This window comes from Carya illinoinensis, chromosome 8 (genome assembly GCF_018687715.1).
Source record: "Carya illinoinensis cultivar Pawnee chromosome 8, C.illinoinensisPawnee_v1, whole genome shotgun sequence".
Classification (NCBI taxonomy): Eukaryota; Viridiplantae; Streptophyta; class Magnoliopsida; order Fagales; family Juglandaceae; genus Carya; species Carya illinoinensis.
The window spans coordinates 2,325,360-2,351,161 of NC_056759.1; the positions used below are offsets into that span (position 1 = coordinate 2,325,360).

At 37.4% G+C, this 25,802-nt stretch overlaps 3 protein-coding genes and 1 pseudogene across 6 annotated transcripts; 2 read left to right on the plus strand and 2 right to left on the minus strand.

The window, feature by feature from the left end:
• Positions 1 to 630: 630 nt before the first annotated feature.
• Positions 631 to 5,999, plus strand: LOC122319032 (la protein 1). The gene is made up of 10 exons (XM_043136895.1): positions 631 to 793; positions 890 to 968; positions 1,377 to 1,526; positions 2,069 to 2,211; positions 2,818 to 2,966; positions 3,810 to 3,911; positions 4,003 to 4,426; positions 4,764 to 4,911; positions 5,383 to 5,461; positions 5,611 to 5,999. The coding sequence occupies exons 1-10, from the start codon at positions 743 to 745 to the stop codon at positions 5,708 to 5,710; spliced, it is 1,425 nt and encodes a 474-aa protein (XP_042992829.1). The 5' UTR covers positions 631 to 742; the 3' UTR covers positions 5,711 to 5,999.
• Positions 6,000 to 6,783: 784 nt separating this feature from the next.
• LOC122319031 (transcription factor MYB3R-1-like) lies at positions 6,784 to 14,461 on the plus strand. 4 transcript variants are annotated; one of them, XM_043136893.1, is made up of 12 exons: positions 6,784 to 7,005; positions 7,766 to 7,980; positions 9,000 to 9,054; positions 9,223 to 9,280; positions 9,913 to 10,007; positions 10,110 to 10,213; positions 10,356 to 10,484; positions 10,682 to 12,488; positions 12,792 to 13,135; positions 13,405 to 13,519; positions 13,607 to 13,843; positions 14,061 to 14,461. In XM_043136893.1, the coding sequence occupies exons 2-12, from the start codon at positions 7,904 to 7,906 to the stop codon at positions 14,187 to 14,189; spliced, it is 3,150 nt and encodes a 1,049-aa protein (XP_042992827.1). In that variant the 5' UTR covers positions 6,784 to 7,005; positions 7,766 to 7,903; the 3' UTR covers positions 14,190 to 14,461. The 4 variants fall into 4 exon arrangements, with proteins under 4 accessions (XP_042992827.1, XP_042992825.1, XP_042992826.1 ...); XM_043136891.1 differs by having other exon boundaries at positions 7,791 to 7,980; XM_043136892.1 differs by having other exon boundaries at positions 7,795 to 7,980.
• A 1,212-nt stretch (positions 14,462 to 15,673) lies between these two features.
• LOC122319033 (aspartate aminotransferase, cytoplasmic) lies at positions 15,674 to 19,820 on the minus strand. Its single transcript, XM_043136896.1, has 12 exons — positions 19,506 to 19,820; positions 18,887 to 18,958; positions 18,549 to 18,610; positions 18,386 to 18,469; positions 18,151 to 18,250; positions 17,937 to 18,057; positions 17,483 to 17,646; positions 17,230 to 17,367; positions 16,778 to 16,899; positions 16,536 to 16,630; positions 16,304 to 16,424; positions 15,674 to 16,008 (listed from the first exon to the last, which is right to left on the minus strand). Exons 1-12 carry the CDS (start codon positions 19,734 to 19,736, stop codon positions 15,924 to 15,926), a joined length of 1,395 nt encoding a protein of 464 aa, XP_042992830.1. The 5' UTR covers positions 19,737 to 19,820; the 3' UTR covers positions 15,674 to 15,923.
• An 865-nt stretch (positions 19,821 to 20,685) lies between these two features.
• LOC122318685 lies at positions 20,686 to 25,116 on the minus strand (annotated as a pseudogene).
• Positions 25,117 to 25,802: the final 686 nt, after the last annotated feature.

Genomic DNA, 25,802 nt, shown 5'->3' on the forward strand with positions numbered 1-25,802 from the left:
GGTGGACAACTCTCTTATTCATAGTACACTTTTAGCTAGTGTATCTGCAGCAATGTTTGACCCACTTCTAATATGAATAGCTTCCTAATAATCTACAGATTTTGTATCCCAAGTAATGGCCCTCGAGTAGTGACAGGAATCCAAACTCTGCTTAATGTTTTTAACAACATTTAAGGCATCACTTTCAAGTATGATCTTCCCTAACAGTAATCTCTGTTATGTTCAAGTGAATGTAACTTTCCTTCATCATTATTTAAATAAAGGAAACAGGCTATAATATTTCCTCATCAGGTTATTTCCATATTTACTTAGCTATGAATATTTGTCTCATACAGTAAATATATGTGTTTTTTCATGCTATTTGGTACAACGACTTTCACATCAAAGATCGATTGCATATATTTTTCTGTTATTATCTAAATGGCAGCTTACATGGATGATTATTTATAGATAATCATATTTTTTTTTTCTTAAATGCCATTTTAATTCGAAATTGGAACAAAAAGGGACCCACCTTTTTTATTTTTATTATTATTATTTTTTTAATTTTTGAGCCAAAACTGAACGACTTGACTGCCCGAGTTGGAACGGAAGGAGCACTTGTTACTTATAAAACCACAAGTACAGCCCACGTTAACACTCCAAAACCCTAAAGGCATAAATCGCACCCTCCCTCTCTCGCTTGCTCTGTGTCGTTTTCTTTTACTTACAGTCTTTCCCTCTAAATTTTGCGCCTACAACCATGGCGACGCCTTCGTTGGACGAAGATACGGCGAAGAAAGTTCTCCGACAGGTCAAACATAAATGATTTTTTCTTATATGTTTAACTTTCTTTGACTTCCGATTGGGTTTGCATGTCTGTTGAAATCTTTTGTACCATTGTTTGCAGGTTGAGTTCTACTTCAGCGATAGCAATCTCCCAAGGGACAATTTTCTCAAGAAATCCATCAATGAAAGCGATGATGGAAGTATCCTTACTCTTCAGTTTATCGATTCTGTCTTTAATTATAATCTCTCCCTCAGTTTGCTTTCGTGTGTTCGCGTATAAGATATGGACATATTTATGTCTATGTATTTGTATATTTTATCTCTCCCTCGGTTCCCAAGCAGTCTCCTTGTTTTCGACTTTAAATCATGCATCGTTTGTTTTGGTGGAGAACTTGAAAGTGTTCCTCGAAAATATTATCTTGGTGTAAAAAGGTGTTTCTGTTCCCCTTCGGAGGAATCTGAAGATTCACCAATAAGGATGTTGAAGTATTAAGTTATGATCAATAAAAGGTTTCGACCCGGGTTTTTGTTTTTAATTCGGGACTTGAGCTTTTTGTTGAATATTGTTGCAGTATGTCCCTTTTTGTTGAACTTGACTGTGAGTATAGTGGTGGATTTGGCTTTGATATGTTCTTTTACTCGGATGAGAAATCATCTCAATTTGGGGAACGTGAAGCCCAATGAGGTTCCAGAAGATACCGTTAAAGCTGTTGCCGAGACCCTTACAAAATCTACTTCTCTAAAGGTTTCTGAAGACGGTAGGTTTTTTGCTCTCATTTTCCCTTTTATAGTCCAGTTTTTTCAAGAGAATGAAGCAAAATAAAGGAGAAAAAAAGTCATCATATTTTCCATTATTTATAAGATTTACCTGGTATAGGAATATCATAATAAGAGTAAAAAAAGTAGAAGAAGAAAGGATAGAACCCTTAGGGGTTGGTTCAAATGGTAAAGGCTTTGGGCTTGGGGTATGCTTTCCCATGTTTAAGGGTATGCTCTCCCATGTTTAAGGTTCAAATCCCCTTGGTGCAAACAATCTTCAAGGGCTATCGGGCTGGGGATTTTTTCCTTGAATTATCCGAGGTGCACTTGCGGAAAACTCCTTGTCGAGGGCCTATGTACCTCCGGGATTAGTAGGACGCTCTTCCTAGACACCTGGGGTCAATGGGAAAAAAAGAGAGGAGTTTTTCTTTTAATTAGTGGAAGGGATGAATTTAGTTCTAAGAATTTTGAGGCTGATTAATATTTTTTACGTCGTTTCCTTTAACTTTTTTTTTTTTTTTTTTTTTTTTTTTTTTCCCAGGGAGAAAGATTGGTAGAACTACTGAACTCCCAAAGCCAGAAGACGTAATCGAGCAATTAGACATAAGAACAATAGCTGCATCGCCGTTAGAGTATGGTGTGACCCAAGAAGATTTGGAGATTTTCTTTGGTCAATTTGCCAAGGTATTGCTGTCTTGTCATTTTATAACGGTAGGAAACTTATAAAAAAATTGTATCAGTAAGAAACTAAAACAGTACCATGTCTTTTTTTTTTTTTTTTTTTTTTTTTTTTTTTTTTTTGTATATGAACAAAAATTAAATGTATCTGAGGCATGGAGTGCCCTGAGAAGTATGCAACTACTTGTCCGAGGCCATCAATACTCTGGGGCATGCTCTGTCTGTTGTACCTAATAATATTCTCAAAAGGGTTACGCAATCAATCATATATTTATCTCCAAATTCACCATGCCAATTGGGGTTCCAACTGCTCAAAAATACCATCCCAGATTGTTTTCGGCTTAAAGATGCCCTTAAAGGGGGAGCCTTAAATACTTCATAAGTAGGCCTGCCACCTACATCCCAGGACTAGCCAAACAGCTGATATATGCAACGGCCCCCACATGACCTAACTCTGGCTTGGCATTAGTTCTTTGAAAAACTGAGCCATTGTGTTAGTTTTTTACTAGAAGTACATGGTGGCATTAGATCTTGCAATTCAACATACTTTAGGAAATATATAGATATTTTTAGTTATGCTTCTGTGTATATGAGTTTATTTACCCTTTTCAGGTTAATAGTGTGAGGCTGCCCCGTCACATTGGCGACAAAAGGTTCTTTTGTGGTACTGCTTTGATTGAGTTTTCTACGGAGGAGGATGCTGAAAAGGTTTCGAAGCAAGACTTGGTTTATGCTGGTGTTGCTTTAGAACTAAAACCAAAGTAAGCTCCGTCCCTAGCTTGGGTGTAAATAAAATTTCTTGGGGCCGGTTTTTGAAAAATTGAATTTTGCGTAGTTTGAGCACGTCCTGGTTACATCTTAGTTGATTTGTTTATAATGAATATTATTTTTTTAATGAACCATTATTATGATGTTCAATGGTGTTTTTTGGTCTGTTGGGATTAAGGTTAACTGTCTAATGGACGGTAGTCTTGTTGATAAAAATGTTTGTAAGGAACATAATTGGTCTAATGTTCATCTGTCATAGACAGTGTTGAGGGTCATAATCTCCAATGGTATTGATGTTCTTCCCCCTAGGGGTTGGCTCTAGTGGTAAAGGCCTTGGGCTTGGGGGTATGCTCCCCCCAGGTCTAAGGTTCAATTCTCCTTGGGTGCAAACAAACTCTAGGGCCATTGGACTGAGGGAATTTTTCCTTGAATTGCCTGAGGTGCACTTGCAGGAAACTCCTTGCTGAGGGCCTATGCGCCATCTGGATTAGTCGGGACGTTGTTCCAAGACATCCAGTGCCAATAAAAGAAAAAATAGAAGAAGAGAATGGCAAAAACAGTTGAATTTTCATGCAATTTAATTTTGTTACTTTCATTTAGGTACTAGGAAGACATTTCTACTAATTTGCAATTAGAATGGGGAAAATAGTGGGACATTATAATTGTTTGGTCGGGGTTATATTGCTGGATTTGAAAGTTTGGGCGGGACATTGCATATTGCCATCGTAATTTGAAAAAAAGGGGGGAGGTCTGTGTATTTTCTCCCCTTTTTCTGATTCACGCCCATTATTTTTATCCTGTCACATGTTCCCAATAAAAGAAGTTTTCAATTTCAGGAGGGATTTTGACATAGAGAGAGCAAGAGAAACAGAGGAATATGAGAAGGCTCTTTCTCTCAGGGGTCCAAATCATAAGAATAACTCAAATGCAGAGTCAAAGTATGTAGCAGATACCACTACATGTTTACCATTTAACTTTCGTAGCCTAGGTGGAATAACTCAGTGTTAACTTCCTTCACAATGATTGCAGCTACCCTAAAGGCTTAATTATCTCATTTACACTAAAGCGCATGTCAGATGGAGGTTCCTCAGGAAAAAATGGTACTAATGTCACAGCCAATGACTGCGAAACTGTTTGCAAAACAGATGGGGGATTAGATTCCTCAGAAAATGCGAATGGAGAAACTGAAAAGGTGGTTGTAGAAAATGTTATTGAAGATGGACAAATGCCTGGAGAGAATATTGAGATAGGTGATGAAGAAAAGGTTGACGAGAATAATGGTTTGGGGAGTGAAGAAAATGAAAATGAAGGCGAAGAGAAGTCTCCCAAAGGTCCCACTGAAATAGGTTGCGAGAAAGAACAGAGAGTTAATGCTGCCGCCTACAAGGACGACATGAATGTTGTTTTGCGTGAGGATCTGAAAGTTGTCTTTCAACAGTTTGGCACAGTTAAGGTATCTTCTGGATTCTTCTTCCTATTCTTTTACTTGATATGTTAGATACCAAAATAGATTGAAACTTAGGCTAGACACCTTATATTCTTGCATTCTTTTCATGTAGTATTTTTTAAAGATCCCACTTTTTCCCAACTATATTTTGATCGTAAAACATGAAGCAATATGCCAACCCAAGTGGTTTGTGTTCTTGTTGTCAAATTTGCATATCTTTTTCTTGTGTCATATGGTCATTACGTTGAAAAGGATCTTTAGTAGCCATCCAAAATGGTTTTGACAATACTTTCTTTTGGTTAATTCTGACACATTTATTTGTATGTACTTTTTCCTGGTGAAGTACATTGATTTCAAGCTTGGAGCAGATTCGGGATACATTCGGTTTGAAGAACCTGAAGCAGCCCAGAAGGCTCGTGCTGCTGCTGTCCTTTCTGAACAAGAGGGTCTCCTCGTTAAAAATTACATTGCCACTCTAGAACCACTCACTGGTAGGTAGCAACCTTTATCTTCACAATTTTGATAGGTTATATGAAAGCTCAGTATTGCATGATGATTCATTTTCTTTTCCTAGTTGTAGTCTTGGAATGTGAATTACAATGAGCTAGGGTAGGATTTTATTTTCCAAGTGATGGAAAATAATGAAGTTCGTAAATTAGTATGCTTCAGAGTTGCATGCTTACATTCTGGTGTTTGCCATTGATGAGATGAGGCAAGGCACGATGAATTCTTGATGAATTTGACCATTGCTAGTGCGTTTTTGCTTCTGGAGAAATTTTTTAGATTGGTTGCTAATAATAATACATGTATCTTGCAATACGAATTTGTATTGTCCAGAACTTAAATCTATATAATGCAATTATGCTTGTCTGTCCCCTTGATGACTATTTATAGCCTTAGTTATTTCTATCAGGAAATGAGACTAATAGAGTGCAATTTGTTTTACCTTATATGCTTTTCAGGTGAGGTTGAAAAGGAGTACTGGAGTGTTCTCCGTGGTAGTCAGGAAAAGCACCGGGAAATCAAGGGACACCGAGGAAGGTTAGTATGACTCTACATCTGTCCCATTTTACATGTTCATCTAGTTCAGAATGTTTTGGCTGCACTTTTTTTTTGTTGTCGTCACCTGCAACACCTATGTAATATTTCTCAGTATTTATTTATATTTCTGATTTATTTGCGCTTCGTAGGGGAGGAAAATACAATAGAGGTGGGAGACATGGTCGCTACAGGGAAAATGATACTGCAACTGGTCGCCCAAATAAAGCCCAGAAAGTTGGAGCCGCATGAGCTATTTTTGAAGCTTCGATCAGTTATGGGATCATTTTTCCAGGACACCTGTAGACAGACATCTGTGGAAGAAGTCCTCTCCTTGCTTCTCGATCCTCCCGTGTCTGTCATCTATTTCAAGTTTTTGCACTTCCTCATAATCTATAGTAATGTATTTTGCTTCCCGTTCAATGCAACTCGTCTAATTTAAGTTATCTCTGAAGATAAGTTGGCCTTTGTGATCCTGTAATGTCAAACTTGTGCTTCACAAATTTTGGTTGTTTTAATTTATTACTATTCTTTAAGTCAATCCCACATATCTACCTCTAATGGTTAGTTCCCCTTGTGATTCTGTAATAGTGAACTAGTCACCAATGTGCTTCACTTATCTGCCTTTCAGCTTGAGATTTTGAACCAAAGGGAATATCTTTATGGTGCAGTTTATAAGATCATACCCAATGAAAAATAATATATGATTTAACATGAGATGAGATGTATTATTAAAAATTAAATAAAATATTATTATAATATAATCTTTTAACATGAATTTTGTTTTAAAATTTAAAAAATTAAATTATTTATTATAGTTTGAATGAAAATTTAAAAAAATTATAATTATTAAATGAGATGAACAAGATGATTTAATATTTGATAACCAAATCTGACCAAATATCTTACTTTTAAGAAAACTTAATTGAGTTATATCAACTATTCAAATAAATCAGGGTTACAGGCTACGGCAAACAGTCATTCAAAAGTCAAAGATCTGCTTTAAAAACAAAAGTTTAAAGATGGGTAGGACTAGGAGAGCAGAGAGACCTTTATTTTTTTAAAAACACATGTTATATACTAACCAACATCAATTTTTAATCTTTTTAAAACGAAAATAAAACCGATGGCAATTAATGGTAATATGTTACACAAAACGAGATTTTGAAATATTACTTTGCTGAAGAAAAATAATTTGTCGGTTCAACTTTTGGAAAAGGACCAAACAACGATTATCACAAGTGTCGCGATTTCCACGTGTCTATATCTCACCCGTTCACTCACCGAAACCTGCTCGGTCTTTAACCATAGGGTTTGAAACTTCCGAGTCCGCCTTTAATGTTTGAATAAAGCTACGGAACCTTTTCGCTCTCTCTCAAATTTTCTCCTCTCTACTCCGAAGTTCATTTGCAGATCGAGTCTCTCAGCTACTTTTTGCATATCTTCCTTCGTCTGGATCTGCAAATGCGCATCGCTATGATCGCACCATTACTTTTCTCTCCCGTTCGGTTCTCTTCGTTTCGCATTCTATAGCTCAGTTCGTCGAGGTAGACTTTCGCTTGCTTCAACTTGAAATATGTTTCTTCGATGTTATTTTCCGGTTTCAACGAGCTTAGGATAGAATCGAATTTTAGTTATTCAAGTCAACTAAGCTTGAAATTTATCTCAATTCTCTCGCAATCTGTCCAGATTTTTTAATTTAATTTGCCGTATTTGAGTTCGATGGATATTCGGTTTTCTTTTGGAACATCTTCAATGTTTTTTCGGATGCATAGTATATTGCTTATGAATTACTAGATTGTTTCAAAATTTATTTGTGTACTTTTGAAAAAGAAAACATTCAGCATCACTTTTATAAGTCGCAGATCTTTTCTTTAGTTTCGAAAACTACACCAATTGGCAAGAATTTCCCACTATTTTCAAAATTATCCGAGCTAGACAGCACGATTCTTGTTCAATGTCATTTAAGTTCACTGACTTGAGGGATTGATAGGTGCCAGGTTGTGGTTAATGAATTGGAAATATCTTGGACCTCTTAAGCATTGTTTAACAAGCTCGGCAATAGTTGAATTGTGGGTGAAGCTTGTTCTATTTATGTTGAAATGTCACTATATGAGATTATTGATTTTACCTCGGATAGATCGATTCTTCCAATTATGAATTACAGATTTTTGCCCCCTATCTAGTTTTCTCTAATATTTTGTTTGTATCTACTCTTTATATATTTATCATGTTTTTCCTATCAATTTTGAAGATTATGCAAGTAATTTTAGGATTTCTATTTTTGTATGTGTTTCGTTCCCTTAGTCTGTGGGTTCTTTCGTGTGAAAAGGTAGCCCCTGGCTCTTCTTAGTTAGAATATAATGATTTGGAGAGCATATTCCAGAGAGAGTTGCAGTCGCATGGGAATTGGGGTGTGCAGGTTTACCTATTTGTCAAGAAACTATGGAAGGTGACCAGACAATCTATACTCCTCAAGATGGGCTTGGCGATGGTGGTCAGAAAATGCGACCTCTACACGGGTATTCTAATAGCATCTTGAATCTTTTTTAGTTGTCATTTCAATGTCTCCGATGTTCTTCCTCTGCTAATGTCTTGCTGGGCATTCCCTCTTGTCAACCGCTGGAACCAGGAATATCATGTTACCCCCTCAAACTATCATTCCTTTTGCAATATGTTCGCTGAACTGTCAAAATTATGGATCTGCCTCCAATTTATTAAGATCTACTCATTATATGATAGTTTGGGGGCAAATTGCATCATGTGTAGTTTGAAGGTAATACGAAAATTTTGATAGTTTAGTAGTCATTTTGCAAAAGGAGTGATAGTTTGAGGGATTAAGGTGTAGTTTTCCCCCTTTTTAATTAATAAACACGTTATCTCAAGCGAATTTCTATATTTTCTTTACAATTTTAGATAATGAAAAATTTTATATACCACACTACCATTTTATTTTCATTCTACTATGTAAGATGTGACACATTTATCACCATTAAATAATCTTTTATTAGATTTTTTTATCATCTAATAGTGATAAATGTGTCACATATTATATAGTGAGATAAAAATAGGATGAGAATGTAGTGTATAACATTACTCTTAAATAATACACTATTTTAATTGGTGCTGATGATTTTTTTTTTCTTATAATTGGTGCTGATGAATTTTTTTTTTTCTTATAGTTCATGTCCTTGTGTCAGGCTCTACTGGGCTTTTCTTGCCTTTATGGCTGCTCTTTCGAAAAATAAAAATAAAAATACCGGGAAACAGCTTCTCGCTCTCTTCTTCTTCTTCTTCTTCTTCTTTTATTCAAATAAATTTTTTTGGTCTTCTAGAACCACATACTACGAAACTTCACTTCAGGTTGAGGAATTTTTTTCCAATTTCTCTATTGAAAGCCCTACCTTCTTAGTAGTATAATTTTTTTTCTTCTTGGAGATGGGTTACTTCTACCTATATCATGCATAGCTTATACTTGGTTTAGGCAATGACTATTTCATTAGCATCTGAACTGTTTTAAACATTGCACAATGGCTTTTAGGAGAACAACTGGTCCTACGAGGCGTTCTACCAAAGGCCAATGGGCACCAGAAGAGGTAACGCCTATTGTTGCTTATAATGACTAATTTTTCAATATGTTATCGTTGCTGATAATATATTAACTGTGTAATTCATTGTTGTGTTTCATTGATATTGATGATTTTGGATTTAAAGCCGTTTGTTTTTTTCGTTAAGTGAACGGAATGAATTTCCATGTGTTTTAGGACGAGATTTTGCGGAAGGCTGTTCAACGTTTTAAAGGAAAGAACTGGAAAAAAATAGGTATTATTGCGGAACCAATGCGTTTATCTGCATCAGAATATTATCAAACAAATGATGGGCTTGTTTACACTTCAGCGTTTCTTTTGTCATTGTGCTTTTATTTTATCCTTTGTTATCCTTCTTATGTTTTATTCATTTTTTTTTTACTGTGTTTTATATTCATCATTTGTTTCTTATATTTTACATTTACCAGTTATTGGTTGCCTACTAATTTAGATGGCTTACAGTTTTTGAACGCCAACGAAAGGATTCTGCTTAATTTAACTTGAAATTTATGGACATAGCTTTTTATCTGTTTCTGGGTTAATCCTTTAAGATTGGATCGACTTTTGAGGTATGTAGTGAAGTCAAATCAAAATTAAATAAAAAAATACATATTCCAACCGTGATTGTTTCTGCTACGCTGGGCCATGTGCCGACAATAGGCTATTATCTCTTCCTTGCGGACCATGCCACTTGTCTCCAATATCCATCTTTTTCTAAAATTTGGACAGCCACCTTTGTGTGCAGTTGCTGTACTTGTCTCATCTGACCATTTATTTCTGCTAATATACTTTATTAACTATTAGTCGGTGGTGCTTTTGATTTTTCATAACTTACTCATTCATTAGTTGTAAAATCTGGCCATGCAGCGGAGTGTTTCAAGGACAGAACCGATGTGCAATGCCTACATAGGTGGCAGAAGGTCTTAAATCCAGAGCTTGTCAAAGGTCCATGGTCTAAAGAGGTGACCTACAATATCTGGTTGCTATTCACATAAATTCCCCGTGTTTTTTTCCCAAATTGGCATTAAATGACCTTACCAGCTATTTTTGCATAATATGTATAGGAGGATGAAATAATTGTTAAATTGGTGAACAAGTATGGTCCAAAAAAATGGTCCACCATTGCACAGCATTTACCTGGGCGTATTGGGAAACAATGTCGTGAAAGGTATGACCAAAGGGCTTTTTCTAGCTGATTTAATAGTTTTCTCTTTACCTTGAATACCCCCCTTCCCTTTTGTCTTGTATGTAGCTTGTGTCAGAAATTGTATGCTGTATTCTTTACTCACATGAACTGATACCACATTTAGGTGGCATAATCATCTTAATCCTGCTATAAACAAAGAAGCATGGACGCAGGAAGAGGAACTGGCTTTGATTCGTGCTCATCAGATTTATGGGAACAAATGGGCAGAGCTAACAAAGTTCTTGCCAGGAAGGTTTGTGCATCAGTAGCTTGTATAAGAAGACTGTAATCTGCCACTATTTTACTTTGTTTTAGTTTCTCTAAATTCTTCCGTTTCTTATAAACTCTAATTTTGGGACGACAGGTTTTATTCCGATACCATTCTATAACAACATTTAGAACTTATAAATTTTTTACTTTTGTCATATATCTGGCTCGTGTGGTCAACAGGTCAGACAATGCTATAAAAAATCATTGGAACAGTTCTGTGAAAAAGAAATTGGATTCTTATCTGGCATCAGGTTTACTTGCTCAGTTCCCAGCGCTTCCTCATATCGAACATCAAAATCAACACATGCATTCATCATCTTCAAGGATGCAGGGTAGTGCAGATGATAGTGGTCCCAAAGGGATAGAAACACAGGAAACATCGGAATGCAGTCAAGAGTCAACTGTTGCAGGTTGCTATAAGTCTTCAAGTGATATGACCAATGCAGTTTTGCATGCCAGTGAAGAATTCCCATTGACTCGAGAATCTGGTTCAGCTAAGGAACAAAGCTCGAGCCCACCATCTTGTTCTGAACAATATTATACATCTCTGGAAGATGTTGCTTTTTCAATGCCAAATATTACTTGTGAAGCGGATTGCTCTGGCAAATTTCTGGAACAAAATTTCTCGCATGATGCCGGAACTTCTGCAGGTGGGGATAACCAGTTTAATATACATGCAATACCGAATATCTCGTCATTGGAAGTGGAGCAGGAATCATCACAGTTGAAAACAAATTGTATTGAAAGCCATGAAACAATGAATGTTCCATGTCAAACTTCAGCGGAGTTGAGAGCTTCTACTTCAATGGGGTATATAACCTTGGGTTCATATAAACTAGAGAACTTGAGGATACCTGATGATGAATGTTGTAGAATTCTATTTTCAGAGGCATTAAATGACGGTTTTTTCTCTGGAAATCATACAAAAGTTTCTAACATTGATCCCTTGGGGGAATGCACTGATTCATTTTGTTGCCAATCATCAGACTGCATCATACCTGAAGCTGATGGAACTTCAGCTGTACAATCTTATTGTCCTCCAAGGTCTGATTTAGTGGGAAGTCCGTGCTCTCAATCTTTTAGGTTCCTATCGTCACTTATATCTGTTGACTGTGGTACACTTCTATATGGTGATGAACCTAACCAGTTGTTTGAAACTCAGGAAGAAGGGTTTGTCACTGGTGCCCATGAGGGCTTTACTTATACCAATGACTTCACCAATTCTCCTTGCAACAATGGTACAGATAACACAGGAATGCAAGAGCAACCAGATGTAAAGGACACTTCAAAATTAGTCCCTGTAAATACTTTTGGCTCAGGATCAGATATCACGGACACATGCCCCTCTGTGAGTGAGAGACTGCATGTACATTTGGAACAGCAGGATGCCGGAGCACTATGTTATGAGCCGCCCCGTTTTCCAAGCTTGGATATTCCATTTTTAAGCTGTGATCTGATACAATCTGGTAGTGATACACAACAAGAATATAGCCCACTTGGAATCCGCCAACTTATGATGTCTTCTATGAACTGTATCACCCCATTTAGGCTGTGGGATTCACCATCTCGCGATGATAGTCCCGATGCTTTTCTGAAGAGTGCAGCTAAAACTTTCACAGGTACACCATCCATATTGAAGAAACGACACCGCGACTTGTTTTCACCACTATCTGATAGAAGAAGTGACAAAAGGCTAGAGATTGACATGACATCCAGCTTGACCAGACATTTTTCTCACTTAGATGTTGTATTTGATGAAATCAGTACCCAAAATGCTCCTTTCTCTCCATCATCCAATCGTAAAAGAAACTTTGGAGCCTCCCCTATGGATAAAGAAAATACTGATTATGCCTTTAAAGTGGCCAAGGGAAAGGGTAGAGATGGCACTTCATCTTTCGATGATAGAAATTTAGAGAAAAATTCTGATGATAGTAATTTGCAAGGCGATATGAAGCGGCCGACTGCTGATGTTGATGCTAAGACCAAGGTTAATATTGACACTGCTGCCCTTGCCTTGAGTTATTTTACTAGATTTTGTATATTTCATTTTAAAAATAAAATTTAAAGCAGGTTTAGTTTTCTAAAATGAAGTAATCAGTAAAGAGTATCTAACTTATCCAAAAAAAGTAAAGAGTATGACTTTACTTTGTCAGAACAAATTAAGATGTGGTTACTATTGCAGTGTTGCCAATAAGCTAGTATTTAACTTTATATGAGTGTTGTCAAGTGTTAAAATTAAGTTTATGCAATAGGTTTAGTATAACTATGTTTGTGTGTCTGTGTCTGTCAGGTCCAGCAGCCTTCTGGAGTCCTTGTTGAACGTAACATGAATGATCTGCTTCTACATTCTCCCGATCAAGTTGGTTCCAAAGCAGACAGGATGTTAAGTTCCAGCTCTAGAACTCCAAGAAATCAACAATCTAGAAGCTTGGCAGCTGCATCAGACCGGGGCCTTTCTAATCATTTATCCTCAGGAAATTCATGTGCACATTTTCGCTCCCCTACTCTTTGTGGGAAAAAGAATGAAAGTCATTCAGTTGCAGTTACATGCACTCAAGCTGCTTCTTCATCAGCTCCTCTGGAGACTGCTGGCCATAACGGACGGAATGATGCTGGCGTTGAAACCTTTGGCATGTAAGATTCAGCCAATTTTTGTTTTTGTTATCACTTTTCTTGTTATTGCTATGGCATACTTTTCGGGTGATTACTCTTGATAATGCCGTGGATGATGCTGGTATCATTCTCTCTTCTGCATGCAACTGCAGAAGTTACTTGTGGGACTTTAATAACAGCAGCATGATGTTGCTGCGCTTGATTTTAATATTCCCTACTGATTTCTTGTTGATCATTGAAGGCTTGACCATGATTGTTGCTAATACCTTTGATGATGGTATTTGTTTCAGATTTGGTGGAACTCCATTTAAAAGAAGTATCGAATCCCCTTCAGCATGGAAATCCCCTTGGTTCATCAATTCTTTTCTGCCAGGCCCAAGGGTTGAAACTGAAATAACAATTGAGGTATCACAAATTCTGGTTAAAAGTATTTTCTACAAGGTGTTAGATATGATTTCTGGTTCTTCCACTAATACCTTTGATTTCTTCCAGGATATAGGGTATTTTATGAGCCCAGGGGATAGAAGTTATGATGCCATTGGGTTAATGAAACACATAAGCGAGCACAGTGCTGCTGCTTATGCCAACGCTCAGGAGGTTTTGGGAAATGAAACTCCAAAAACATTAAAAAGGGGAAAATGCAACAGCCATGGGAGTAGGGACCAAGAGAACAGTCGTGTACCCCACAGTCATCATGGGAACCGTTCCCACTTGGCTCCAACTGTTTTGGTATGACCAGTTTTTCATGAATTCTCTTGGGAAAAAAAAATCATAAACTTGCTGGCTCGAGTGTAAAAGATTAAAAGCTCTATAGAGTTTGGCGTGTACAGCAGTTCCTCGAGCGATTCATAAATCAAGAATTCACAATTTTATTCACCTTAAATTTTATTGATTCCTATTAAATATAATGAAGTGTTCTGAATTAGATTGTTATGGAACTTTGCAGTCAGAGTGTCGCACCCTTGACTTCAGTGAATGTGGAACACCCGGGAAGGGAACAGAGAATGGGAAACCCCCGAATGCTGTAAGCTTGTCAAGTAGTCCTTCTTCTTATCTCTTGAAGAATTGCAGATAGCGGTTTCCTATGACTAAAGGCCTTTTGATGTCATATTTTGAAGCCAATATATTATATATATATGTTTTTTTTTTTTTTTTTAATATTCTTCCTCGTTTTCTTTTCCAGTGCTGGATTACAATTTGATTAATTCATAGAAGATTGTTCTAAGTGCATTATACTTTTTTAACCATGTTACCTCATTTGACGGGCAGACCATTTCCTCTTCGAAAAGGGGATGCATCTACACGTCGCATTACCCAGCAGAATAATGTTTAGAGTTCCCACATGAACATATTTTGTTTGTCCCCCAGAGCATAACAAAATGCTTTCTCGCAGAAAAAGGCAGACAATTCCGACTTTCTTCTGGGATTCAGTTAGCTGAGCATTTTGCCTGGGCCATGTGTAAAGGGAAAGATTTGTTGTAATTAGTTTAGGGGTTCAAGCGTTACACATGTTTTATGTTTTTAGGAGGCTTTAGATTTGGATTTGGATCTCATGGAGTTCTTAACCAAACTCTAAAGCATAAGGTGAGAGATAAAAACATTAAGTATTCCATAACATGAAGTGGATTCCATAATAATTTACTTAAATGTTTTGGCGTTCACTTTCTGTAGGTTTAATGAAGTGTAGGTAATCCAAATCTCCAATCCGTTGGAGATCTGTTCCATCTACATAATGAAACCACGAAAGCCGTGACCCAAGAAAAACCCTCCCATCTTTTTTCCCATATTGGCGAAGCACTCGGCCGGTATAAGCTTGGTGTAGCCTAGGGGTGGCAGTGGGGCCCTGCAACCCACTGCCCGGCCTCACCTCCACATGGGCGGAGTGGACCCCATCTGCCAAATGCAGATGGCAGGCCCACCGGCCCTGCATTTTACCGCCTAACAGGGCAGTAGGGCCAACCTTACCTGCATTTCCCCCGCCCTCCCCCACTTATATTTTTACATTTATAAATATTTTTATTTTTATTTATATATAAATATATATTACAATTTACGAGACTTGTTAACAAAATTGTATATTGCATTTTTGGGACTAAGGTGGATAATATAATTTTTAACTATTTAAAAACTGTTTACCATTTTATAACAATATGTCAAACAATTTTAAATATGTTGTATTTGTTTGAAAATAATATAAAAAAATACATTTTGGGATATAAATAATAAAACAAATGTTATTTAATTTTGTAAATATCCTGGATAAAAAGTAAAAGGCAAAACTATAACTACCTGAAAGTTGAATGGGTATTTTGCTTATTGAGTCTTTAAAATTGTAACTACATTTTGCAATTTCAGAAAACCATGTTTGAGAAAAAGTATAGAAACACACTTTTTAATTTTTTTGAGATTAAAAAATTTTTTAATATGCAACAACCAAACAATCTAATTTTATTATTAACGAGTTTTTGAGACTATTTTAGCACTTTTTAAGACCCCTTATACAATCCCAAAGAGGCCCTTAATCTTCTTAATGGTTTCTTCCATATTTTGTTAAGGATATAGAGGAAAAGGAGGGACTATAATAGAACGCAACATGGCTACAAATACAAGCTGTAAAAATACGTAGCCTAGAGGCAGAGTTTAAAGCTCAAAACCAATTATCTCTTGAGATTACCTCAACTGCGAAACACTGACAGCTTTAACCAATCAGTACTTGAGGTAGCCATTATTACAACAAAATAGCAAAATGGGAAAGAGTCCCCCGATGTGGGGAGAGGCCTTCCAGAGTCTCGCTAGGTCAGCAAAAGAATCAGACCACGCGAGTAACTGCTGCATGAATTGCATCTGCAAGATGGGGGACCGTCTTGGAGCTCAGGCCTGCCATGCTAATTCTCCTGCATAATGTAAAGAAGCAAGAATTTGATTCGATTTGAAATCATCTCATATTCCTATAGCCTTTTAAGAGTTCTATTTTTATACTGACGAATGTGCTTGGGGAGAGGAAGACCGTAACGGAACAAAATACTAATGCCTGGGAAGCAAGAGTTCTGGGAAAGGTTGGAGTACCATTACCATTTATAATAAACATAAGCATGGTTTGGGGAAGTACTTGAGAAAATGAGTGAAAGAAAAGAATAAATAGAGAAATTCTCTTTATACTGGACCCCCTTGGGAACTGAAGCTTCTTACCCATCAGAAGTCATGTATATGTGGTATTCTTTTGTCATGAAAGCAACTTGTTCCGAGTTCAATCCAGTGAAAGTAAACATTCCGATCTGCTTAATAATATGACTCCAGTCCCCTGGTGTACCTGCCAAATAGAATGCGTGAAATAGATGCATGCGCTATGCACATATTTTAAACACAATTAAAAGGCATACAATCATTCAGACCACGGGAACAAAAATATAAAAAGACCCACCTCTAGCGCGCAAGGCATCAAAAAGTTTCTGGCGCATGCTGATAATACGGTCAGCCATTGCCTTCAATTCAATTGTCCATTCATTGTACATGTCCCTGAGAGTGACAAACATTTTATGCAGGCAACAGAAAAAAATACAAAATAAACAACTAGTGGAAGCTATCACATTATCCCAATACTTTTAAGTCAATCCTCCACCTCATTGTGTTAGCCAGGTATCTTGTCACGCTTAGAATGATTACCTGTCCTTGAGGATTGTAGCCACAATAGATGCACCATGAATGGGTGGGTTTGAATACATTGGTCTGATGACAAGTTTAAGCTGGCTTTCAACCCTGCTTGCAACATCAGCTGTCTTGCAAACCTACATTCACATATAAAATTGAGAAAAGAACAATTCGAGGAAAGATGGACATCCACCTGGTGAACAAACACCAGATGTAAGAAGCATAAATTTGATCCGATATAAATTTTCATCACAATTACTACTAGACAGAAGCAATCAAATAGATGGACAAAAGCACTAAAAATTAAGCAACAGAAGTAACAAGCAACAATGTGCTGAAGAATCAAAACTACGAAGTCATAAACATTGTTGTTTCTAGGTAAACAGAACTCATACACCCATACAATCCAAACACCATCAACTAAAAGGTATGAAGAGTTAACAGTAGGATGTGTAACAAAGTCTTACTATGCTCAAGGCGCCAACACGTTCACCATAGAGTCCCATGTTCTTGGCATAACTCTGAGCTACAAGGCATTCACCACCATCAGCAACAAACATACGAACTGGCTGTGCATCTGCATCCAGACTTCCACTTGCAAAACCCTTTAATATCAAAATAATGATTTGAGTTCATGAGATGGAATGATGTTAAACAATGAAAAGGAATTTGAATCCTAGTTAGAGGGAAGTTATCTTTCTTGCAAACACAGATTCGTACTTGATAAGCACTGTCGAAGAAAGGCAATAAACTTTTTGATCTCATCAGCTGCCTGATCTGCTCCCACTGCTGAATGGTTGGATCAACACCAGTGGGGTTGTGTGCACATGCATGGAGCAACACAATAGCTCCAGATGGGGCAGAACCAAGGTCTTCTAGGAGGCCTGTTAGCAACAGTAAAGTAGTGTCTAACCATGAAAAAGAAATATGCCATTTACATATTCAATAGAATCATAAACACACCGTGACACTTATATATATAAATATATATCATATATATACTTATAAAAAATATATATATAGAAGTTACATATCAACCTAAACAAACAACTTATGATTAAAAAAAATTAAATAAGAGGCAGGTAAGATAAATACAAGCAAATGCTGATTACGGAAAACATCAAATTATATTTATAATAAATATTCATGACTTGTAAATAGGATAGCGCCAAACCTTGGAAGTTCAGCCCGCGTGTTGCTGGATCATAATAGCGGTAAGTTTTCACAGATAGGCCTGCTAGAGTAAATACTTTTGGATGGTTTCCCCATGTTGGCAGGGGAATATATATTGTGCGCTGCATGGTAAAGTAGATGATAAGGTTAATATGATGCCATATTATGATCAGATTATAATAGCTCAGGAAAGAATTGTCAAGCGAACACTTTACTTGATGATAATGTCTGGCCAAAAATTCACCACCGACTCTCAATGAGCCAGTACCAGACAAGCATTGGACAGTTGTAACCCTGTTCTCTTGAACGGCAGGGCTATATCCATCACCAAAAAATTAAAATAAAAAGAAAAAATAGTCAGGCAAAGGGGAACAAAGCAACCTCTTAAATTAAACAACATGATATAGAATACTAGATCTAATTTGCCTCCTAAATATTAGGCAGCCATACCTGTCAGCACCAAGAATGAGTTTAGCACTCAATTTGTTGAAGTCTGCTAGTCCAACAATCGGAAGATATTCCTTCACGCGTGACCTGGACATCAAGAAAATTCCTTTTCAATCACTGTTTTGCGCAGTATTAAAATCACACCGATAACCATAAAATACCTTACCTGTCATTAACAAGCTGCTGCTCTGCTTGTCTCACTACATTCAGAACAAGAGGTTTTCCTTCCTGTTATGCCATTGATTCTGCTAGCTTAGCAACATTTCATAAAGATATAAAATCTTATGAAGCCTAACATTTCAGACCAATCGTATTCCTTCAAATTGTTTATCTAAAATAAATTACGCCACATGCAATCATTACGCTTGCCCAATATATTCACAGCGTCCAAACATCGAGTTTGGAAAACAAGTCTGCATATGCAATCAACGAAATACGGTGGTTCTTGTTCAACAAATCTTCAATAACAGTATGTGAAATATGTCCATGAAAAGATAAAATCACCTCGGTCCGGTAAGCGCCAACTCCCAAATTCAGCTTAATGGGGCTTGGATCTTTGTTATATGCAACAGTTACCTATTGATCAAACAAGATACATGATTAGATTATTATCGAAACAAACAGAAAGAAAAGTCAAGTCTAAGAGTTTTTGCTCAACATCCGCGGCGATTTAAAATTCATAACACCAATCAATAGAATATATTTATATACACACGTGTGTAAAATGAGATTAAGATTGAAACTAATTGTAAGAAACCAATGGTTAAAATTGAAGTTAAATCAGTTCAGATTCTCTACACTCTTTTGCTGCTGCTGCGAAATTATGGATTAGCGTGAGAGTCAGCAAAAATTTTTGGAGATCTCAAGGTCTCCAGATTTTGGGATCGACATCCACAAGCCGAAAATAAAAAACCGAAAAAGTCATTTCAATCGCAACAAAACATGGAACTCGTTTTCTATCGGTCGATCACAGTTTTTTTTTTTTTTTTTAATGTAGTACATGAATCTTGTGGAATCGAACTATCACAAGTTCCGCAAAATTAATCTTCTCAAGTTTCCCGCTGTTTTCTGTGCGAACAGACGGGGAAAGAGAGAGAGAGAGAGAGAGAGAGAGAGAGAGTACCCCGAGGATGGGATCTTCGGGAGCGCGATCGATGTGAGCGAAGACGGAATCGGCATGAAAGCCGGAGGTGGGAGAGGCAGACATGGTATCGTTCCGAATCTGAGAGTCCAACAGGAGCGATGGGGCAATAAGGTGTCTCACCAGAGTGTTCAACCTCCGATCGGTTGATGAAGAAAAAGCACGAGGGGTACCAATACAATGGGCTTCGGTTGACGTTACCTGTGGGCGCATTTTGGACCCCAACCCACTTTCTATTGAAAAGATTTGCTTTAAAATACAACTCGGTTTCTTCTAGGGGGCGCGTGTTTGTTTGTGCTGGGGACCGTTGCATGCTTTGCATTTTATATTGCGGGGAGGAAGGATTAAAAAACCAAAAGGGTTTGCCGATTCTTACGCGGCGAGCGATGGAAGTTGTTACGTGGTGACGTGTTTCCATAAGTTGGACCCTTGTTATTCTGTCTTTTCACGGTGTATTTTTAATTTATTTTCTCTTACCATCTCTATATTTTTGTCCTCCGACAAATAAATGTTATATTTTCGTTATTTATATTTTTTAAGGATAATGACAAAGCAGCCCTCCTTCCTCCGGCGAAGGCAACAGTTCAGATTAGAGGATAAGTTGGACCCCGACAGGTGACAAAGGAGAACTATTCTGGCACTGGCACTTTAATCGAGGCTGAATTACACGACAAAAACCCAAGCGTATCTTCTGTTTGGAATTTTAAGGATAAACTTTTTTTTTTTTTTTTTTTTGGGACAGGGGAATTTTAAGGATAAACTTGCGCACACTCCAAGACAAACCGACAAAAAAATAAAAAAGTAAAAAAAATTCTTATTTCATCTTCATCCACAATCCTATGCAAGCTATAACTTCAGTCAAATCTTGCAATGGTCAAAAGTGGATTTGCCTTTAAAATAAAATTAAAAGAATAAATGGAACCGTTTGGACGAAGCTCAATTATTTTTCTCCAAATTAGTTATTCTCTGTCAACCAAACTACCAATGAAGTTTGTAAATTGTCCCATCAAAACATCTCACCAATCTATTTATTGTAAGATCTAAAGATATTTCTTGCAATCCTTCCGTACACGGATGAGTGGATTCATCGGCCTAAACTCCTACGGTTCTTTTATTATTATCTTCTACACGAGTTTGGTTATAATTATCTATAGGGAAATAATGCTGTGAAAGGAATTCAGGATTTCAAAGTTTAATAGATGGGGAGTTGGGCACATACAACATTGGGCTTCAAGTTCAAAATCATCTAGACAAGTGGCATTTGAGGTTAGCACTACTGTTTACGTCTCAAAAGCAGTTCCATACATCACATTCAAGGATTAATTATGATTTTTCTTCTATTGGTCTTGGTATTAGATTTTCCCTGCACAAGACTTCACACTTGTCTGCACATTTGTCCTGGCGTGGACCCTCAGCAAACGTTCAACTGTACAAAAACGTTGCCTGGAGCACTATCTGGTATCCTCAGCAGCATGCTGACAAACACAGGACAACACTTCTTCCGTCCCCATGCACATCATACATACATGCATGTACATAGTCGATCCTTTTTTGCTTACAAGAAAAGCACTACTCATTTCAACCACATATTTAACAGCTAACCGCATCCACTAATCAGAAAATGCAGGAAAATTATAAACAAGGAAAAAGGAAACAAATTTGCCCGGTACCATAAGAAGTGAAAAGAACAAATGGAAAGACCACGGGGTCCATTACTAGAAGGGGATGGGTACCTCAGTCCAGCTTTATCCTTGTCCATATCATTGATCACCCCTTCGAGCTGTTACCATAAAAACATCTAGTAAAATAAAAAAACAAATCGAGTTGGAATGTCAGAAAAAACGGCTAACAGCAATACAATTGATATACCTTCACAATCTGACGCAAGAAGTGATCTCCATATCCCTTAGCTGGTTTGGATTCAACAACACAAATCCTGTCCTGCAGCTGTATGAAAAGGTGACTTGCAGCACCCTTAAGGGGAGAGGCTCTTCTAAAAATCTTCCAATTTTCAATACCCTGAGCTTGTTTGGCTTTGGGGATTCTATGTTTAGCTTTAGTACATTAACTTAAGTAAGCAGGCTGAAGTTAAACATCAACACACATATAACAAATACCAAAGGAACTTTAAACTGGCAGGGATGTCAAGCGAAGGCCAATACAAAGTCACCAAATCTTTTCACAGCCTGCAGTCAGTTTTTTACAGACGTGTAATTATTAGTAATCCACCTGTGTTAAATGTGCGTGGGTTGATACAGGAAAGTGAAGGGTAAGGGCATCACTTTAGCTGACAACTACTACGCTTAGTTTGACTATCACATTTTATGTTTATTTCCAAAAAATTCCACAAACGAGCTCAAACTTATCTTTTAAGTTCAGCCATCTCATAAATTCAAGAAGCACAAATATGCGGTTGGACAATTTCAACCTAAAAGAGTAATGTAAGAAATAAAATGTCTGTAGTAATCAAACAAACATACGTCACCAGTGTAGAAATCCACATCAGCATTGGATACGATTTTTCCATCACCATCAACAGCATGTGTCTTATGCTTGTACGTCATCAAGATAGCCCTGTGAGACACAACAGAAAAAAGCTGAACACGGTGTTTTCACATATTTACGTTGTTTTTACGTATTATTACACAAAGGAACTGACATATTTCAGCCTACGACGAACTCCTCACGAAATACCTCAACGTAGGCTCATCAACTTCCATATAATTTGCAAGCTTCCCAAGGGTGATGGTTGAATACACTTTCAAGAAGGTCCTGACGCCTGATAATAACTGTTGTTGCTTCACTTCATACAGAAATAGTTTCAACTGAAGCCTACAGGCATCCTGCAAGAAATAAATTTATTTGGTAAAATCAGAGAGAGAGAGCAAATACACAACCAAACGTACCGAATAGGTCAGATAACAATTATCAAAACATTCAATACTAGTTTTCATGAGAAATTTCCCAAACTGACCATCTTTCTTTCACATGCAAAAACTTTCCTGGTCAAAGATCAATCATTAAAAATTTCAGACAAGCATATATCTTTTCTCTAATCTCAAAATTTTGTGTGACAACTGGAAATTGAAAACAGAAAATACTAAAAGAGATTCACAGTTAAGTCTAAATCTTTTCAAAGTACACAGGCTCCAACAAAAAGTAAACACCTGGTTGTAATTTACAAGCGGCTCCTCAAAACTTGGAGCCGAAGGGGTAATGAACTTAGGGCATGCATATGAGAAGAGCTCATCATCGTATCTTTACATTCTGATTATCTTTTCACCATACTTCTCCCGCAACTGAGAGTTCACAATTTCATTAACAAGGTTCACCTGGGGACAAAATGAAAGGCAAATTGCCAGTAAGGCATACATCTGCTCATTTTTCTTCAGTATCTGCTCATACTGTGGAAACTTTTGATGATATTGCTTAGTCTTGTAAATGTACAAAAGAATCTTATTGAATTCCCGAATTGACTCCACATACCTGTAAAGAAAAGTCACAGTTCATGGTAAGTTATGTACGCACCCAATGAGTCTTGAATCCACATCCTCACACTCCAACTTCATTCGTATGAAGAGGAAAAAGATCAAGCGGACTATAGTTCATTGGTAAAACGGAAAAAACGTATGGAGACGACTGAAAAACAAAATTATAAATTCACGGAAGGCATACCAAGAACATTTTAAATGAAAGTAATTCGGTTTTATTTTTACGCTTATTTATGAGGTCCACCCACACATACAAACTCCTTTACCATCAGAATTTCCTACGACTGAAGATTTTTGGCCCATATTTTACTTGTCAATGAGCCCTTCTAATCTAAAATGTTGCAGGTGTTTTGAGATGAAATAATGGGAGAGCAACATAATCTGAAAAATTAGGCGAGGCTGTACATAACGGCTACAAGTTCTAAAAAACTAGGGGTAACAGAAGTTTGGAAGAGCCTCTAGTAGAATATAAGAAACAAGTGCATTCGGCAAGTGATTAAATTTTCTTGCACATCTGACCAAGTGAAGCTCAGATTCCTATGAAAGCTTTCCTTAAAATTTAAAACCATACTTTCAACAAACAATTTAAAGCGTTCTCATACTTTTTTCAGATTTGAGAAATAGGGCAACCATCCATGACTTATAACATCAAGCTTAAAAGAACCTGAAAAGGGCACCAGCAGGAATCCAACATTTTATTCAAGAATTTCAAAGAGAGGAAAAAGAAATGAAACAAAGCTAAAACTAAAAGGATGGATATTAAAGATGAGAACAAACGGCAGAGAGCTACGCGTCATTAGACAAGAAACAACAGAATACACCTCAAATACATCGAAACAGTTACAGATAAAAAGACAAAGCACCTTAAAACCTAATATGTACAAGGTATTGAAAAAAAAAAAAAAACTAACGGACAAAGCAATTGATTAATGTACCTGCGCAACATAAGATTGGCAAATCCAAAATGATATATGGTGGTAATGTGACTTCCTATTACAATTGTGTAGACGCCTTGTTGACTAATGTCAATTGGAAGTAAGCACCTTAAACCAGTATGATAATCGCCTAAAAGACAATGAACTCGCAGCAATCCCACCATGCTGAAATAACCCAAAACCTTCAAGACTTTACTCCCACCATCGTAATCTTACCCATCATTTACAGTAAACTGTTTTAGACCTTCCTTCTCCTGCTCAAGAATATGAATGATCATGGACTTCTCCACAAGAGCTTGCAAGTAGTTGAGCACACCATACACGTTCCAGGCCTGTTAAAAATATAAATCGTTCAATTTCGGCAGCCAATGTTGGAAAACAGAAAAAACAGAAATGGAAAAAAAAAACATAATTCAAAATAAAGAAGCACGCATATATAACCATGATATTATTAATTATTAGGTGTGTAGATGGAGTCCGACTACCAACAAATCATAGAATAAAACTCCTAGCATTTTCAGAGAGCACGGATTGAAAAACGCGCGCGCGCGCACCTGGTCATACTGCCTGAGAAGCGCAATCTCCTGGTCGGTCTTGTTCTTCATTTTAGCTCTATACTGCCAAAAGCTTTGAAACTGGTAGACAAATTCATCGACCATGTCCCAGAGCCACTGATTGGGCAACTGCATGTTGACGACCCCGTGGAGTACCACGTGAAAGAGGCTGCAGTAATTGTCCCAGGAATCGATCCTCTGCTTGAGCATCGGGGAGAGCCTCGCAAGTGCCGGAACCACATCTCGCGGTAGAGGAGGCAGAAAACGTCATTGTCCACGTAGTGTGCCACGGCATCGACGGAGTCACGGAGGGCCAGGGGGTGTCCTTGAAGAGCCGCTCAGACAGCGTCTGGAACGACGTCTCATACTTCTGGTGGATCTCGTACTCGTTCTTCTCCCGCATGTGCCTATACAGGTGCACCACGAACGACTTCACCGAGTCCGGTACGAAGTTGGGGTCGTACCCGACGACGTTCTGTGATTGTATAGATGACGGTGGGACGGCCTCCGCAGCCGAGTTGGCTGATGCGATGGAGACGGAGAAGGAGGAGACGGAAGAGCCGAGCAGGGGAGAGATTTTATTAGGGTGTAGAACTTTAGATTGGGAAACACAGATGGATCATCCGCTATTGGGCTCCGATGAGCCTGTTGGAGACATCCAACACCAAAAATACCCAAAACGTTAGCCCTACCAGTCTTTAGGCCACAGACCACAAGCAGCTCGATCCAAGTAAATCCGGATGTGCCATAATGCCATTTCCTGAGCGTTTGATTTAGGTGCCGTTAGAAATGATCTTAAATCATCTCAACTAGAGGTGATACCCGCATGGTGTGGGGTGGGGTGGATTCTTCCTCTTTCCCGCATCATGCGGGGAAAGCTTTTCAGCCCAGCACTTCGTCCCCCCGGGAGGTAGGGGTGGACATCCCATTCGCCCAACCCCTTGCCCACTTCAAGAGTACTAATGAAAAATTATTTTTGATCTAAAAAATATTTTTTTGGACTCAAATTTTTATATAATTTAAATTGTAAATTAAATTTATATATATAACAATAAAAACTGATAATATATAAATTATGTTATCAATTTTTAAATTTATTAGATTTATTCACAAGACTATATTGCATTACCCTCCTAAGCCAACATTTATATAAGAGACCAAGGCAATACAAAGGCTTTATTTGAGCAATGTGAGACTCAACAAAATATTAAAAAATCTTTTTATTTTATAACTAATCAATAGAGAAAATATGGGATTTAACCGTTCATTTTACACAATTTCTATTTATTCCAGTTTATT

What these genes read in the sequence shown, in the direction of transcription:
- LOC122319032 (XM_043136895.1), top strand. Translation starts at nt 743, where the DNA reads ATGGCGACGCCTTCGTTGGACGAAGATACGGCGAAGAAAGTTCTCCGA. An exon ending in GCTTTAGAACTAAAACCAAA is followed by an intron (nt 2,967 to 3,809) that starts GTAAGCTCCGTC and finishes TTTCAATTTCAG; the next exon opens with GAGGGATTTTGACATAGAGA. An exon ending in CACTCTAGAACCACTCACTG is followed by an intron (nt 4,912 to 5,382) that starts GTAGGTAGCAAC and finishes TATGCTTTTCAG; the next exon opens with GTGAGGTTGAAAAGGAGTAC.
- LOC122319031 (XM_043136893.1), top strand. Translation starts at nt 7,904, where the DNA reads ATGGAAGGTGACCAGACAATCTATACTCCTCAAGATGGGCTTGGCGAT. An exon ending in AAGGTCCATGGTCTAAAGAG is followed by an intron (nt 10,008 to 10,109) that starts GTGACCTACAAT and finishes TAATATGTATAG; the next exon opens with GAGGATGAAATAATTGTTAA. An exon ending in GGGAAACAATGTCGTGAAAG is followed by an intron (nt 10,214 to 10,355) that starts GTATGACCAAAG and finishes TACCACATTTAG; the next exon opens with GTGGCATAATCATCTTAATC.
- LOC122319033 (XM_043136896.1), bottom strand. Translation starts at nt 19,736, where the DNA reads ATGCGCCCACAGGTAACGTCAACCGAAGCCCATTGTATTGGTACCCCT. An exon ending in ACGCGGGCTGAACTTCCAAG is followed by an intron (nt 17,647 to 17,936) that starts GTTTGGCGCTAT and finishes TGTTGCTAACAG; the next exon opens with GCCTCCTAGAAGACCTTGGT. An exon ending in GTGTTGGCGCCTTGAGCATA is followed by an intron (nt 16,900 to 17,229) that starts GTAAGACTTTGT and finishes ATGTGAATGTAG; the next exon opens with GTTTGCAAGACAGCTGATGT.